The sequence below is a fragment of the Tachysurus fulvidraco genome, chromosome 23, assembly GCF_022655615.1.
Source record: "Tachysurus fulvidraco isolate hzauxx_2018 chromosome 23, HZAU_PFXX_2.0, whole genome shotgun sequence".
Lineage (NCBI taxonomy): Eukaryota > Metazoa > Chordata > Actinopteri > Siluriformes > Bagridae > Tachysurus > Tachysurus fulvidraco.
In genome coordinates this window covers 15,503,024-15,521,020 of record NC_062540.1, presented here as the reverse complement: position 1 = coordinate 15,521,020, position 17,997 = coordinate 15,503,024, and the positions used below count along the sequence as shown (strand labels likewise).

The 17,997-nt window shown below is 38.4% G+C and overlaps 2 protein-coding genes across 9 annotated transcripts in view; both read right to left on the bottom strand.

Moving 5' to 3' along the window:
• Positions 1-907: 907 nt before the first annotated feature.
• pgd (phosphogluconate dehydrogenase) lies at positions 908-7,678 on the bottom strand. The gene is made up of 13 exons (XM_027170549.2): positions 7,538-7,678; positions 6,920-6,995; positions 6,661-6,840; positions 6,509-6,574; positions 6,316-6,434; positions 6,166-6,235; positions 5,390-5,524; positions 5,035-5,224; positions 3,401-3,531; positions 3,100-3,233; positions 2,027-2,126; positions 1,792-1,914; positions 908-1,377 (listed from the first exon to the last, which is right to left on the bottom strand). The coding sequence occupies exons 1-13, from the start codon at positions 7,543-7,545 to the stop codon at positions 1,258-1,260; spliced, it is 1,452 nt and encodes a 483-aa protein (XP_027026350.1). The 5' UTR covers positions 7,546-7,678; the 3' UTR covers positions 908-1,257.
• Positions 7,679-9,950: 2,272 nt separating this feature from the next.
• Positions 9,951-17,997, bottom strand: part of kif1b (kinesin family member 1B) — a 77,033-nt gene continuing 68,986 nt past the window's right edge. For all 8 annotated transcript variants that reach the window (XM_047807290.1, XM_047807291.1, XM_047807293.1 and 5 more), the window contains 11 exons: positions 16,106-16,220; positions 15,863-15,996; positions 15,458-15,519; positions 15,179-15,324; positions 14,497-14,739; positions 14,313-14,384; positions 14,104-14,219; positions 13,813-13,965; positions 13,338-13,530; positions 13,134-13,252; positions 9,951-12,857 (listed from right to left, as the gene is read on the bottom strand). In XM_047807290.1, the coding sequence (XP_047663246.1) occupies positions 12,815-12,857; positions 13,134-13,252; positions 13,338-13,530; positions 13,813-13,965; positions 14,104-14,219; positions 14,313-14,384; positions 14,497-14,739; positions 15,179-15,324; positions 15,458-15,519; positions 15,863-15,996; positions 16,106-16,220 (1,396 nt within the window). In that variant the 3' untranslated portion in view covers positions 9,951-12,814. The remainder of the gene's footprint in view (positions 12,858-13,133; positions 13,253-13,337; positions 13,531-13,812; positions 13,966-14,103; positions 14,220-14,312; positions 14,385-14,496; positions 14,740-15,178; positions 15,325-15,457; positions 15,520-15,862; positions 15,997-16,105; positions 16,221-17,997) is intronic.

Sequence of the window (17,997 nt, the reverse complement as noted above, 5' to 3'; positions counted from 1 at the left end):
TTTAAGAGCTCTTTTTTTAAGGCATTAGCTTGTTAGCAGCCTTTTAGTGTTAGCCGCAAATTCAGAAAAACTGATTGATAAACTTTTATTTATTATTATGAAACGTGTTCCTTTGCCAATGTTGAGCTAGCATTGTGTAAGGAGGGTAAAAGTAAACATTAGTGCAAGATGGATCATTACACTATTAGCTAATCTAGTTCAGGACAAGCTTTTTTTTTTTAAACTCTGGACTTGCACAGTATCCTTATGCCAATATCCTTTCACATATATTTTCATATATTTTATATAGTTTATACCACCAAAGACATTTATGTATATACAGTTAATACTTTTTATTTATCTACCTACTTTTGGTTTTATTTTTATCCTTAATTCCATTCCTTTCTGTGTTTGAATACCGTACAGACGTAAAAAGCATTTCACTGCATGTCGTACTCTGTATGTATGTAGCTATATGTGACAAATAAAATAAAATTTGATTTAAAATTTGAATTGGATTTAATCAAACCATTCTGCTGGATGAGGTACAGTGGAGCACAAAGTCTGATATCACTACTGGTAATGCTCTGGAAAATCTGACCCTTTGTACAAAACAGTTTATTTAAATAGTGATCTAGAGTTGAAGATATTAAACATTAATTTACTTAGTTTTAAATATTCAAACTTGTTTATTTGCCATTTTAAATGGAAAAATATCCCAGCTTTTCAATTCCAGACTTTAAGGCCCTACTGTATGTGAAAACAACAATAAGGAAATGTGGGAATTATATCGAATAATTATGCATCTACGGGAAAGAAAAAGAAGTCTCTCTAAGGCTTACTGCAAGTGTAAGTGGTACATTTCTAAAATCCGAAAACTGCAGTAAATCTGGATCAGAGTGACGAGCAAGTCAATAAGGAGTAGAGATTCGTTAAAAAGGGATGGAAGTCTTTATTTAGCGCAATACAGTGCAGTAATAATCTGTAACGCAGGTTTCACTCTGAGCGCTGATCTACAGTAAGCAAGGCCTCATCAACACCACTCTCACTTCTTGGTGTCTCCTACTGAAACAACAGTCTCCTAATATAAACTATGATATTCAATCATAAATAGATCTCTAGGTTAATTCAAAGCATCATAAAAACCTTCAGTAATCTTGAAATGGGGCTGTATTTTAAATGAGAAGTGCAGGAAGTGTGTGTCTTGGTCAGATGACATGGTAGCTGGTCTTGATCTCAGATGGTTTCTCTGCTCTTTTCTGGACAGGATTTAAGACTCTAGGCATTGTAAGATGTTGAGGATACGTTCCCACCATGGCCTGTCCAGTTGGTGTGGACGTAGTGGCCAGGCTTTGAGAGCAGCTCATATGTGTGGGCACCGAAATAGTCTCTCTGAGCCTGAAACATACAGTGAGATTACTGAGGGTTACTGAGTTGGCATAAAATCATGACTGATTTCCACTGTAATACGGTTTAATGTTCAAATGTTAAAAAAAGTTACAAATATGACTCAAAGACGATGTCAAGCTTTTCACCCAAACGGATAAAGGTTTTAGGAAAATTCCTGCCAAATGTTCTGTGAAATCCTCAGATAATCAAAAGATAACACGGATTAATCAATCAAAGTTATTGGAAGAATATTTAAATTGAGAAACTAGTAAAACTAAGAGGATAAAAATAACCAACAAATGATATTATAAAAGCATTACATTGTTGTTATATATGCACTAAATGTGATCTTTAGTGCTGCTGGACCCATTAAAGTTACATCTGCAAGTGTGAAAAATGGGCTCCAACATGATGAGACCTTACCTGCAGGAGGTTAGCAGGGAGCATGGCATGCCTATAGCCATCGTAGAAGGACAGTGCAGTGGTAAAGGAAGGCATTGGGATACCTAGCTGAACTCCTGTACTCACAACTCGCCTCCATGAATCCTAAAGCACATGAGAGAGACGGCGTTTGTACAAAGTATTGTTTGCAAAATTTACAGATTCTACTTAAACAGCTACAAGACCTCTCTGCTCAGACGAGGCAGATGTTCTGTACCTGACAGTCCTGTATAGCCTTAGTGAAGAAGCTGTCTAGGAGCAGATTCTGTAGCTCTGTGTCCCGGTCAAAAGCTTCCTTTATTTTCCCCAAGAACACACTAAACACAATAAGAAGCATGATTATAACATCATCCAGACAAGCTGCTCTGGAGTAAACTGAGCTATGTTCGCTTAATGAGATATACACAGTGACTCACTCTGCTTGGTAGTAAATGATCCATAACATCAAAATAGTTTATTTATTTATCTTTTTTTTTTTTTTTTTTGCTTTTAAACTAAAAGGACTGAAAAATTCTTAAAACTGCATCTAATGCAGTTCTATCATTTCAGTACTGAGACCGATTCTTCCTATAAAAGTAGAAATAGTATATTCTCCTCAAACACAAAACTCTACATTATTCTGTTGTAATCTGAGAATAGCTGGTTTCTCTCAGGACCGCATTTTGACCAGGTCAGTGTGACGGCAGGCAGCTGATTTAGCTTGAGGTTTTTATATCTTTAAATAATGAAGCTGCATAAAGATTCTGCATGAAAAGCAACAGGTTAGAAAAATAAGAATAAGGTCAAATTTAGTAGAAATAAAAAGGACAGTATTGTATTGTAAAAAAGAAACAAATATTTTTGAGAGTAAAATTGTTAATTAAAACAATAATGATAATAATAATAATAATAATTATTATTATTATTTATAACTGGGGAAAAAGTAATGGATTTGTGTTTTAAATATTCATTATTACATAAGGGCTGCATTATTTTATTTCATCTCCAGGTACATTTTTGTATTAAAATTCAAGTTTATTAGAATGTTTTTCCTGTACAGTGTTTAATAGCTTTCCTAGCACAGCCTTATCTAATGTTACTCATCAGATAATATGCATTGTTTTTTACTGAACTGAAACACTACCTCTGCTTCCTCATGGGTTATTTCACTGTTGCATCATTGGCTAGTGACACTGAGGTCCAGTATCACTTCACTGCATTGTGTCTCAGCAAACAGCTCAGTGTGCTCTGCAGTCTAAGATTACACACCCTTTATTATCTGACCGTGTATCTGAGAAAGGCTGAGCTCACCTCCGAATGATGCAGCCACCTCGCCACATCAGAGCAATTCCTCCATAATTAAGAGACCAGCCGAACTCTTTAGCTGCCTGTCGCAGGAGCATGAAGCCCTGAGCGTAGGAAATGATCTTGGAGGCATACAGAGCCTGGAAAGGAAATGATTAGTGCACATTATTATGATGAAAGTCCAGAGAGTCTGAAGTCATTACGTTTTTATACAATGACCGTAAACAACAAATGTAAAAAACTAGGCAAATGTTTTATTTTCTTGTTCAGAAATCAGCTTGGCCAAAGACCCCTGTTCTTCACTGACCTTTCTAATATCTTCAAGAAACTGAGTCTTGTTCCCAGTAAATTTGGCCCCCTGGGGTCCCGGGAGGCTCTTACTGGCCACGACTCTCTCGTCCTTCAGAGCAGAAAGACATCTGGCAAAGACAGCTTCTCCTGTGAGACAGAAACAACAGACAAGCATCTGTTAGTGACTTCAGACAGCTACAGGACAACTATAGACCTCTGGCTTGATAAAGAAATACAGTTAATATAAATAAAGCATTAGATCCAGAATAAGAAAACACCCACATGCACACTCAAACGTTCACTCACACGCGCACTCACACATTCATCATCAGTAACCGCTTTATCCTGATCGGAGTCACTGTGAAATTGAAGCCAATTCCAGAAATACAGCGAGCAACACAGGAATATTCCCTGAATGGGAAGCAGCACATGCACACGCTCACACGTACTCTCACGCACTCAGGAACACACACACCATCTGTAATCATATTTTATATTGTATACATGTTAATAATTTTGAGTATCGTATGCGCAATATCTTCCACTATGTCATTGTTTACAGTTTGCTCTCATTGAGTAACGTAAGAATAAAGTTCACACGGTGTCTGGGTAGGACTATATAACTGTAGCACAAAAATGTAGCTCTCGCTTTATGCACATGACAATACACTTGAAGCTATTATAGCTTATAGATATAAAGAAAAGGAAACACAATAGTTTGATACATTTTTACCAATCAAATGCCATGGTTAAAAACACAGTACATACTGTATAAGAATGGCAATGTTTAATCAGGTCTGCTTTTGTGAAAGCATGGTTTGCCACATTAACAAACATTCCCAGTCACAGCAGCACACAGTTGTGTAAGCATGACGCTGTAGGATTAGCAAGGTTACACTGGCAACACGTTTTAAAGCAGGTAGATGAGAGGAAAATCCACATGTCATCATGAGGCAAGAAAACTCCTTCAACCCTGATTGTGAAATCGTCCCAGAGTTCTCGTTCCCCCACATTCGACCGCTAAAAGGCTAAAAACAGCCTTTTTGTTTCCTACTCAAATTCCTGTGACCAAGTATTTCTCCTTCAGATGAGCACATAAGAAAAACTGATTGCAAACCCAGTGACTCTTTATGTTTGAAAATATACAGTATCAAAAAGCCTTTAACCTTGAATTCTTTTTATAATCTTTAAACCTTTAATCCTTTTATTCTAAAAGCACTACTGCATACTGTAGATTCAGTAAAGGTTAAATAGCTCGATTGGGAATTAAGAGAATTAAAAGGAATCAAAAAGGTTTCAGTGAAAAAAATAAGTAAAAGGCTTATAATTAGTTTAGTATTAGTTGCTGGCCTTGTAAAGAAAAAAGAAAAAACACTGAGTATTCCAGGTTTTTAAGCCAGGCTCTATCTAGAGTCTCCTGCAGTCTGTTTTTAACCAGTTCCCTCACAATGGAAGTCTAAGTACAGTTGGTGGGAGCTGCTCGAGCTAATTTCACTTCTCAGTACAGAAAAATAAGTTGAAATCGTTGTCCATTTGTTAAACAAACACTAGAAGCAGTGGATATTAAACTATAGATTCTCAGAGCAAAATCACACTTGTATCCAACCCCACATTAAAGGCCATGTCATAAAAAAAAAACCCTGTGCATACCGATAAGTGTGACAGGTACACCGTACTCCAAAGCAGAGATAGCCGTCCATTTCCCTGTGCCTTTCTGCCCGGCGCTGTCTCGAATTTTGGGCAGCAGGTGAGTGCCATCAGAGTCCTTGTACTTCAGAATGTTCGCGGTGATCTCAATAAGGAACGAATCCAGCTCTGTTTTATTCCACTGGTCAAAAGCCTGAGGAGAAAGCAGTGATTAAAGTCTTACGATGCCTGAAAGGAGGAAATCTGGCTTTTTTTTTTTAAATGAAAGAAACATTGTTTGAAAGACAACAGTTCAAGGAACAAGGAAATGTAGGATGGCGTTGTTTACAGGTAAAGGAAGAAATGGGCTGTGACTCACTTTTGCCATCTCATCGTGATCCATACCCAACACATCTTTCATCAGGTGGTAGGCTTCACAGATCAGCTGCATGTCACCGTACTCAATGCCATTATGAACCATCTTTACAAAGTGTCCCGCACCTTCATCACCAACCTGAGCATCAAATTATAATCAACCTGTTAATGATTACTGAATATTCTGTAGAGTATACAGATTTCTATTGAACACTTTTACCTCAAATTACTGTATATATCAATTATTATTATTATTATCATTATCATCCACCTATATACTGTATATTTTGTAGTGCTTATCCTACACAGGGTCACAGGGAACCTGGAGTCTATCCCAGGGGATTAAGGACACAAGGCAGGAGACACCCTGGATGGTGTGCTAGTCCATTACATCCATCACACATACACACCCTCCTCACACACACACCCTCCTCAAACACACACACACCCTCCTCAAACACACCCTCCTCACACACACACACACACACACACACACACACCCTCCTCACACACACACACCCTCCTCACACACACACACACACCCCCACACACACCCTCCTCACACACCCTCCCTTAGTAGTAGTAGTATTCATAATTTTTTTTATCATTTTAATTTCCACAATATGTAATTACATACACATAAACTGCCACTCTATGTTGACACCCTTCATTTCATCCATTTTACATTCAATTAAATTTCATTTGTATAGCACTTTTAACAATAGACATTAAATAAAGCAACTTAACAATCAACTTAATAATTATGATCTTGACACTCACCCAGTCACAGCAAGGCTCTCCTGTGCCCACCTTAGCAGCAATACTCTGAAAGATGTCCTTTATGTGTGGCCTGTGCAAGAGAAAGTACAGTCAGCAGTAATCACAGGAAAATCATTTGAGACTCCATAGCTGAAAGAATAAAGCTCTCACCATGCTTCCTTGTGTCCACCAGGCATCAGTGACGGCCCGTAGCGTGCCCCCTCCTCTCCTCCACTCACACCACTGCCCACAAACAACAGGCCTTTCTCCTTTAAGCTTTTACACCGACGCTGCAAACAGATTCATGTTCATTCTGAGATGTCTACAAACCTCACATATGTGTGTGTAACTGTACTGGACTTACTGTTGTGTCCCTGTATTCAGAATTTCCTCCATCAATAATGATGTCTCCAGAATCCAAGAGAGGCACCTGTTGAATAGCATTTGTAAAGTGTGCTGATTTTATACTACTGCATAGACACTGAAATTAATAGTCAATACTCAGGATGACATTACCAGCTTGTCTACAAAATCATCGACAGCCTGCCCAGCCTTGACCAGGAGGACGATGCGTCGAGGGGTCTTCAGTTTCGAGACCATTTCCTGCAAAGACTCTGCACCAATCACCTTAGTGCCTTTGGCTTCATTCTGCAAGAAGTCCTGCACCTTGGACACGGTCCTGTTATAAGCACACACCTAAAGGTAGGAGGATTTCAACACATCAGTAAGAATCCTGGGAAACTGCCAACATTAAGTAAACATCGTGCTCACTTACAACAAAGCCATGATCATTCATGTTCAGGATCAGATTCTGTCCCATCACAGCCAACCCAATGAGAGCAATATCAGCTCTGTGCAATCAGGAAATGTGCAAAAAAGGGAACAAGAAGTGAATAAACTGAGAGTGAAATCATGTTATTCAACAGTTAACCTGTAAGATACATATACATACATTATATATACACACACATACATACATATATATATGTGTATATGTATGTATGTATGTGTATATATATATATATATATACACACACACACATACATATACACATACACAAACACACACACACACAATAAGGTAAGCAACATTAAGATACAATTTTAATCAAAATCAACAAGATCAGTCGATTCCTTTTGGATTCTAAAGTTTGTTTTTATTAAAAAAAATAGACGACCTTAAGCTCAAGATGTCTAATCCTAAATATCCCTGTACATCATATATAGTGCACTACAATAGATTACGCAGTGAATAAGGATCTATTTGATCCAAACTCGATTCTGACCCCAATTAAATCCCACAGCGATCTTGTTTTCATTCCAGACAGATTAGTTCAAATCTAAATGTATTCCTAATAAATAAAAATGGCACTCATAAAGAAAGGACACTTACTGCGCCATGACTGCAGAAGATTTCTTTATAAATCTGCTCTGTGTTAACACGGATCTTTTTGCCACTTCACTACACTTCCTTATTCCCTGCTTTTCTATGAGATCTTTCAGCCAATGAGATACTCGAGACTTGACGTCAACCAGACGCAACGGTTCTTATCGACCTTGCGCACAGTGATTGGTAGAGAAATTCTGATCTGAGAAAAAACGATCGCTGATTGGCTGAAATCCGCAATCACGCCCTTGGCAAGTGATCCTTCAGATTTTTTTCGATCCAAAAAAAGAAAAAAAAGAAATGAAGATTAGAATACCGATACCATTACTTAGAAAATACATTTTTTGTGTATAAAAAAATATGTTGCAATTTTTAAAAAGATTGTACAAACATGGGTATGAAGACTTAGATGTGGAACAATTCTCATTAAGGAAGCCCTGTACATCTCATCTAGCACTAAAGTTGTCAAGCAAAATGTGTACCTTTGGGTCACGTGTAGAAAAGTAGCACTAAAGTTGTCAACCTCGTGCAAATGCAAGCAAAATGTGTACATTTGGGTCACGTGTAAAAAAGTAGCACTAAAGTTGTCAACTTCGTGCAAATGCAAGCAAAACAATGTGTACATTTGGGTCACTTGGACTTGTGTTCAAACTTCTAAATTAATTTCACATTATTTCAGAGTAAACTTATTTAAAACGCTGTGCCAAAATGTTATTTATCAGCCATATGAAGCGAAACCCACACGTTATTGATATTCAAAGTAGATCGAAAGTATCGACACTTCAGTATCAACCCGCCCTTCTCAAATCTCACACCGAATAGACAGCACAGTAACATGAAACTGTGTAAGCTTATTCACAATGGTGTGCCAAGTTGTTATTTATAAGCTATATGAATAAAAAACCTAGATGTTATTGATATTCAGAGTAAATCAAAAGTATAGACACTTCAGAATCAGCCCGCCCATCTCTCACCGAAAAGACAGCACAGTAACATTAAAGTGTGTAAAACTTATTCACAATGGTGTGCCAAAATGTTAATGTTATTAAAGAGAAATTCACACATCACTGATATTCAGAGTGAGAGTTACGAAAGTATCGACATTACGAAAGTATCGACACTTCAGTATGTCGATTCTGATCTCTCATCTCACACCGAATAGACAGCACAGTAACACAAAACAGTGTCCTTAACCTCACTCCAACCCAACCCACTTTCAAACCTTTTTACAGCCAGGTACTGTAACTGTAAAATAAATCCCAGACAAATATGTTCACATTTAACACAGTTATTAAATCTATCTATTATGTCTCATTGTGTCTCAATTGACATTCTAAAATCATATCAATCCACATAATCAGAGTGCTCTGTATAGAGGACATTACTAAAATTCCACAACACAAAAGAGGTATCAAGATTTTCAAAACATTGCCGGGTTATTTACATTACACTGTATGCTTCGTTATACAACACTGAAAGTGTTGCACAATACTTTTTGTTCCACTCATGAGAACTTTCTCCATTTGTTGTTTTAGACACTTTTTGTTAACTGTGCAGGTGTGCCACTGCAGCATAAGAATGTTGTGGTTGCTTGTTCACTCTGTATTCTGGAAATATATGACAATCAAGTGAACTAGACAGAAAAAGCCTATATTCCTTATTTATTACTCTATACGCTTAGAATAAAAAAAAATCTATTTTCACACCTTATGTTGTTCTTCATATTGGTCCTCTTGTGAACAGGGTGTTTTTCCTTTCTCAAATAGGTCAGTTTAGAACCACTTAAGAAAGCTAAAATTGTTAACCAAGCATTATTGAGAAAGATTTTTGCATATGTCAATATCAATAAAACCTTTTAATATACATTTTATAAATAACTAGTTTATAGGACTTGGCAGTAGGACACTGTATCAGACACTTGTTTGTTTGTTTTTTTATAGTGTTCCCTCGGCTCCGACCTACCTACCTCATTTGATAAAGGCAAAGCTGGCGTTGATCAAGTTGGATATAAAACCCAGACTGTGTAGTTGAGAACACCTCCTCAATACAGCATTATATTTGAACAAGCTTCAGCTGCACTTTCTCATAGTTTGAAAATCACCAATTTTAGTTAAACTGCCAGCTCATTTACATGGGTACATATTTAAATTGGTTAATAATGTAAAATGATGCACATATTCTTAGATTTACACTTTGCATAAACCAGTTTGTTTCCCTTCTACATATATAGCATACATAGCTAATACATTGCTGGTTAGATGTGTTCTTTGCCAAACAAGTAAAAAGCCTGATATCAGGTAAGCTCTGAAAAAGATTTGCTTCAAATATGGAAAAGTTAACAACTACAGTGAATGTGTTTTCAGGCAACCGTTTGATTACTAAAACTTTAAAAGAAAGAGACAGGTGAAGTTTCCTCTGCTAATGCGCTGGATGGACTTTATTGTTACCTCATTCACTAAACAGATCAATGGTGCAAGATTACCATACACAGAATTAAGATATCTGCATTACACATCTAGGCTATACAGCGAATGGATTATAAGTATTACAAATACAGGAGACATATTTACATTTTAATTCAAGCTCCATACAACATGTAATATTTACAAAATAAGTATGAAAATGAAGCCAATCTGACAAATAATGTACAGTGTTAACGCCTTAGTTTAGCTTGTTGTCTTTCAACAAAAACGAGTGGGAGGTTAATAAAAGGAGGCCTCTGAGAGGGAGTGTATACCAGAGTGGTTCTGAAGGCAGCATGGGAAAATGCAATACGAAAAACAAACATTAAATAGTATATGCATGAGTAGTGATTAATTCTGGAATACCTCTAAAAATATAGTCCCTGATATTTAGAAAATAAATCTAAGCAGTATCCCTCCCCGCATCATCATAACTCTGAAGTACACAACTGAACTCAAATTGGGTTTGTAGGAGTGGCCACAACCAAATGAAAGCAACAAGAAGCACTACAGTGAATCAAGCTGGCAGTTTCCAAAAAAAAATAATGTTTTCCCTTTCGTCCTTACACCAATGCAGTTAGTAAATATTTGTCAGTGCCACCCCAGAGGTACATTCAAAATCCACTCCCAACTGTAACACACCACATAATTCGATCCGATCTTATCCTATTTTATTCATTCGAGTAAACACCAGAAATCCACTTCAGGCTTAATTTGATCTGTTATTTATCACCTCTTAAATGTGCAAAGAACTGCAAATTAATATATACACTGCAAAAACAGAAAACAGATGATGCCTGTCTAGGTCTATACAGTCTCTCAAAAGTAAACCTCTTTGCTCTGTCAAGATTTGTGCAAATTGCTCATATGCTCTTGCAACTGATTACACCACGTTTTCCTTCAACACTGAAATTCTGATGAAATGATGGCATGACAAAACCATTTCCCCTTAAAATTTTAATTGAAATACACATAGGTCTAATAACATTTTAAGCAGATGTCTTTTCTCATCACATTTCTGTTTCTCAGGTTGGCTGACCTCAGAACTCAGGATCATGATCTTGGATATTTTGCTTTCACATGACCTTATGGCTAGAGTCATCAATAGACTTTGCATTATTGGAAAGGCAGAATTAGACAGAACATTAGCTAAATGTCTGCATTAGCTTTAGAGATTACATGAAGCACAATAACCAGCTGGTTGGCTGGCCAGAGGCTATCTGTGCGCTAAGTAACGTACATCTCCTTGCCAAAACCATCCATTAATGCAAAGCAAAGCATGAAAGCCTAATCAGTTATGTCTCTCTAACACTAACTGCATCAAGCAAATCTTCTCATGATAAATTTAAAAGCATTCTATCCATTTTCTATGCGGTACACTGCAAAATATTTAATCTTTCAAACAGTGGGACTGAAATCTACTTCAGTGATCCGCTCATGTTTGTGTCTATGTGCAAAAAACAATCAGCTGGAAAACTGGGGAAGGGGGGAAAAACAGAAAGAAGAAGAAGAAAAAAAAAGCCCTTCTTACAACAACCCGCTTTAGTCAATTCAAATTTAGGTTAATGATATAGAAAACAAGCAGCATTAGAGAAAAATAAGTTAAGCTAACAAGTACAGTAATTAGTTATCAAGGTTAAATTCATAGGTTCAAGGTCAACATGGTCAGGAGCTATTTTCTGATGGAGAGCAAAGAGTCTGCTTTACCACCATTGTATCATTATTTAACTAAGCTCCAATATCAGTACCACACTCCTGCGGACATCAAATCCACCTGGCTAAAATAACTGCTGCGATCTCGTTATAAATAAAAGATCGTGTGGACGACAGCGTGAAAGGAATGTCTCTTGTTTCAAAATGACTATTGTGAAAGCGCAGGAATCCTTAAAAGTATTTACAACTGACATTCATCTCATTTGTCTCGTCGTATCAGTCTGTTCTGTTCCGTGACTTATTTAAATAGTTGATTTTCGGAAGTAAATTCTGAGCAGATGAACTGCATAAACGTCAAGGAAATAGTGTTCTCTTTAATCTGTCCATCCATTCTCCAGTGCTACGTAGTAATGCTCCTTTATAAATGGGTGCGTGTTATCCTTTTATAACACACGATTAAAATAATGCTAAGCAAATGTGCTGCAGCACTGCCTGATGGACCACAGAAACCTGACTGCAGTCTTCATCCAGATCCATAGTAATACTCTTAATAAATGCTGATTGGTCCCAGATTCAGTCATACACTTAAAATTCATGCCTTGGCTTCTTATACGTCTCCATTTCTTCCAGTGTTGGGACATCTACTCACTAGTGTAAAGACTACCGATCTATTATTTTCTATGAAAGAAGTATTTCTTTTTCAGATAAGTGATATAGTGTATTTCAGCTATGTTCAGTCGTACTCTGTGAGGCTTTGTAAGCAAACTGCTCATATCCTGAGGACTGCTGCTGTGGCCATGCGGGAGAAAACTGACCTGACTCAACAGATAACACTGGTAAAGACAATTGTTACAGACGAATAATAACTCAAATAGAGAAGAGAAACTGCTCGGAAGAATCGTGCACACACAAACAGACTATTACGACATGCTACTAGAAGAAGGTTCTGCTATGGCAGAGAACGTAAACTTAATAGACGAAAAGGGTCCAAACAAACAAAATAGTGGGGGGTGGGGGGTGTTCGGAAACTCAAGAGTTCACTTGCTGGAGTGGAGATTTAAGCCACAGGTCTACATACAAGAGAAAACCATCAAGAATCACAAAGTTTTAACACTCGAAGGCTAGGGAGAAGAAACAGAGCACGATCTCTTCAAACAGAGAAGCTTGTTTAGTCCTTCAGCAAAGCAGAGCGTCTTCTCGCCAGTTTGGACCTGCAGAAAAAAAGAACAAGACATTATTTTAATAAGCAGGAGTTAAATAGAGCAGAACTTCAATTCTATACAACACACACAGAAAAGACATGCACAGCTTATTGGATTACTGCCACACATTAATATTAGATCTTAAGAGTCATACATACTGAAAGCTTGAATTATTCACATTTCCATCATATAAGCACAGATAATATAATAACATACATTAACACATATTTACGACTTTGAAATATTTTTTCTTGAGAAACAGCTTTACACAATTTAATGAGGTACCTTATTGTTCCTGCTAGCAGCGGGTTAAAAGCATACAGCCAGTCGTTCATGTCTTTATCATGGTTGGCCTGGAGCAGAATCCCTCTGTGCTTAGTGCACACGGCAAACGTGTTGGGAGTCTAAAAGATGACGAGTAAGCAAGTAGTTAATCGACTCGTCATTTTTGTGGGGTGATTTATGCAGTGAGTAGTGATGAGTGTTTACCTTGAGCATGGCCTGCTGATCCTCGCTGTACTCCACCTGCGCAGTGGACAGGTTCAGGACACCTCGCTCCACCGGGTCCTTGTCACTGTTGTAGATGAAGACGTATGGGCGGCGTACTACCACAAAGTGCTTCACCCAGGAGTTCGAGCGCGGCTCCATGAAGCTCAGGTATCCCTTCTTAGACACCACAGAGCTACAAACAGAAGAAAATGGCTAATTTTTAAACTATATAAACAACCAGGGGATTTTAATTTTGAATTCGTATAAATTACATGGTACAAATATATGTTGCACAAAGGCTGATAGAATTCCACATAAAGTATTCTTAGTACAGAGAAGCATGGCCAAATTATTGTGCAGGATTATCATTCGCTACAGACGTGCTACATAGAAATCCTGTTATCAACACGACTAAAATGAAACACCAAGTTTCAGTCAGTTTGGGTTCCCTGTAAAAGCATGTGACAGGACTGACCCAGGCCTCATCTCCTCAATATCGGGCACCAGGTTGAGGAACTCGTGTTTGCCAGCGCGAGCCAGGTATGACGTCTCCACGCTGGGCACCATGGGGAAGTTCTCATAGTCAGAGTATGACGGGCTGGTTGCACGGGAGTTGGGCTCAGGAGTCCTGAAAGAAATCCACAGATTAGGACTTAATATGTAACCTCTATATTTTAATCTGCAAAAGCCAACAGAAAAAACATGCAAAGATGTATTTAACCCAGGAAAGGAGGGGTGCAGGCTGATGAGCAGTTTATTAACTTACTTCTGGTCTGAACAGCGAGACTCTGCCAGGGAGGGGCAAGTAGAGGACGGTGTAAGGGTGGCACTGCTGAGACTAGTGACTGACGGATCTCGGCCCATGGGCGAGATATCAGACAGCTAATGGAAAGGAAAATAGAAAATAAGCTTTAAAATGGACCACTCTTGAAAGGTCACCTGCTTCAAAAGCATCCACTGAAGAATCAGTTGTACCTGGCAGGCGCTGATACTGTTGCACATCTGATTATATTCGCTGTTAAATGTGTGAGTCAAAAGGCGGAGGCACTGAAATAAAGAACATCGCTATATAAACTGCAGAGTTTTTCGATTGATATTAAATGACAATAAATATAATGAATAAAATAATATCTAAATTAGCTACTTGTGGGTGTGTTACCTTGGTGGCCAACTCCTTTTCACGGTCTACTAGGCTCTCAATGTCAGTCGAATCGTATCCACTGCTCTCGCTGGGCGTGATGGCGCTCTCGACGGTGGTGGAGGAGATCTGTGAGGAGATGCTGGTCGAGGTGCTCAGGGTACCGCTGCTCAAGCTTGGAGAGAGACAATCGCCAAGAGACTTCTGAGGAACCGACTCTACCAGTTTCTCCCGCAGGAGCAGGAGATGACGTGTCTTTTCCACCTGCACATGCACATGCACACACACACACACACACACACACACACACACACACACACAAACACACAGTAGATATGTAGATTAAACTTAAGTCATGATATATCTGTCCACTATATGTCCAAGATAGAAACACATTTTGCTTTCCGCTTTTATAACTGTAGCAGGTCAATTTCTAGGCTAGTTTTATACTCTAGTTGGTATCTAGTTTCATGTCTGAACTGTGGATTAATTGCTCTAATAGCAAATAGCTGTTGTCTAAATGGTTCTTAGTTGAATATTTACACAGAATCTCAGACCACCATTTTCAACACATCATTGCTGAGTGAACGATATCAAAAATATCTATTTTCTTCCTCTCACATTTTTGCAGTTTAATGTCAAATTTTTCAAAACACTATGTGTTTTATCATTTTGCCTAATGAAAAAAAAAATTGTGTCTCACCTCATGCAACTGTTCGAGTTTCTCAAGTTCCCACTGGTGCTCGAGGATCAGACTGTCTCCTCTGGGCCGCCACCCAGCCAGGTTCTCCTCTCCACGCACATACGCCACTGAAGTGTCCAGAACTTTCCGTCTTCGCCTCTGCATGCCTGTGTAAGTGTACACACACATGCACACAACCCCCCCGCACACGTTTTTATTACTAGAACATGGAATGTGTATTTTCCATTCACAGCAAAATGGACAGGAGCTACAAAAGAAGGTCAGAAACACACAACTTGCCTGGGCTTCCTGTGTCAGCCATCTTGCACAGGCTGAGCTCATAGATCCCGGTCACTCTGTTACTGTAAGCAGAATAGTGGAGCACAGAGCTTGAGTTTAATTTGGTTAATCTGTAGAACACTCTTTAACCATCAGAGCATTTACAAGACACAAAATCAGATATTGAAAATGTTTTTTTCACTGGAGATTTTAGGACAATTTCTAGCTGGACAGATACCTGCTCAAGAAATTAATAATACTGTGAAAAAGAACCACAATGGAAACTTCAAGTATATATTTATAGGCCTATAGAAAATGTTTTGTGTAATCAATTTTCATGCTATGAATTCCACATGCACATTTGTGTATGTAACCGTGTCTGAATTCTGGGCAGAGAGATTTCCAATGATCTGCAAAGGAGCTCACCAGTCAGGAGTCTTAGAATAGCCGCTGCCAAACAGGCTCCTCAGCGAGCGTGGAGGTGAGATCTTAGCATCTCTGGAGTAGAACACCATGCAGATATCTTTGGTGATGATAGCAGGCTGGATGCAGTGGTCAAGCTGGAAAAAGATACAGGATTATGGTGCTTCATCCATATTTAACCAATCTAACATTTAGACTGTAGTGAATAGCATAGCTTCAAGTGCATGGTGAGAGGATTAATCTAACCTCCAGGTATGCAGACAGTGTCATATAGATCTTTTCTCCGCAGGGAGTGACACGGTTGAGCAGGAGAGAGTTGTGCAGCGAGCTATCCCATACAGCCTCAAAACGGTAAAACGTCCTGCACAGGAGGGAGGAAAGAAGTCAAGATTTCCAGTCTAACGTCACTAAAAGATTTCAACTCTATATAAAATGCAGAATATAAGATCACTAATGCCCCCTTTCCACCAGAAAGAACCTTGTGCTGGTCCAGAACTAGTGCTGGTTCGAAGTTGGAAATGTTATACAGCAACGTTAATGCAGCAGAAGCAAACACAAACACAACATCAACAATGGCGGATGTGGTAGCTCAGTGGTTAAGGTGTTGGGCTACTGATCGGAAGGTTATGGGTTCGAACCCCAGGTCCACCAAGCTGCAACTGCTGGGCCCCTGAGCAAGGCCCTTAACCCTCAATTGCTCAGTTGTAAGTCACTCTGGATAAGGGTGTCTGCTAAATACCGTAAATGTAAATGTTGCTTTACTGTTAATGCACACAGCTTTGCAAACCTACACTGGCATCCAAATGCGGCGAATCCTGATTTAAAAATGGCGCTAACAACGTTCTTTTTTGTCTTGTTGGTCACAGTAACCCCAGCCCCAGCTCCTGACTTAAGCAGTTCTTAAGTCTAGACTAGCAATGTTTTGATGTTACTTAAGAACCACTTTTCCTGGTTCAGACCCGGTGCTTTGGGTGTCGAAAAGAAATAACTGATTTTAAATTAGGCTCCTGCTCTGAACCAGCACTCAAACTGCCTTGGTGGAAAAGGCACATAATACTCAAATATTTCTTGGGTACATTAAGACAGGCATGAGTGAGAAGGAAAATAAGGAACTATGTCAGACCTATGCACACTGTGGATATGTCCTAATTTGCTGTATTGCAATGATGCTGTTGCTTCTACTGTTCTGCAACATGTTTCACAAGTGAGCCTGTTGTTTTTGCAGGCCATACATACAAGGTACAGTAGTAATCTCTTAGAGATGGGCTTTTAAATGGTTTCTGCTAAACAGATATACAAATTTATCAACAAATATCTTCTAAATATTCCACTAAGATTATTTTCCATTTCAAAAATATATGGTTTAACTTTAGACATAAAGCACAGGGCAACACTGACATGAATATGAAAACTGACTCTCTCTCTCTCTCTCTCTCTCTCTCTCTCTCTCTCTCTCTCTCTCCCTCTCCCTCTCCCTCTCCCTCTCCCTCTCAGAGCCCTGGGTATAAAGCTTGTCTCTGAAAATCTATAGGAAAATAATGCTTTCTATAAAATACAAATGATAAAGAGCCCAAACACAAAACTGTGTGTTATGTCTGTTATGATCAACTAGTCAAAATAGATAATACACCTACAGACTAACTAGTCAAAATAAGCATACATGGCAGTAATAATCATCTTGCATTTCCTCCCAGAAATATTCTACAGTTTTTCCCCTTAGCAAAGATTAAAGAGAGCCATTTAAAATATATTACTATATAATACTATATAATATGATCATGAACAGACACTGGGAAGTTCAGAGCCAATCAACAAGCAGTCCCAGAACCAGTTCTCTCTAAACCTAGGATTCTTTGTTTTGCCCATAAGATTAAACCCTGAAAGCTTTTATACAGTACATGACATTAAAGCAGATTGTTTTCCTATCAGAGAACCTCCAAATACATAATCTATAACCTTTTTACAGCTTTTTCAGGTCACTATAAGCAAACATATTTAGCAATCCAAAGAACCTCATAGGAAAAATAAGAGTGGAAGCAACCCTAAGAGTCTCTTTACTGGCACATGAGTTGCTTTTACAGCTAAATGCTTTCATGTATTTCATGTATCATATACAATTTCATGAACATTGTGTTTAT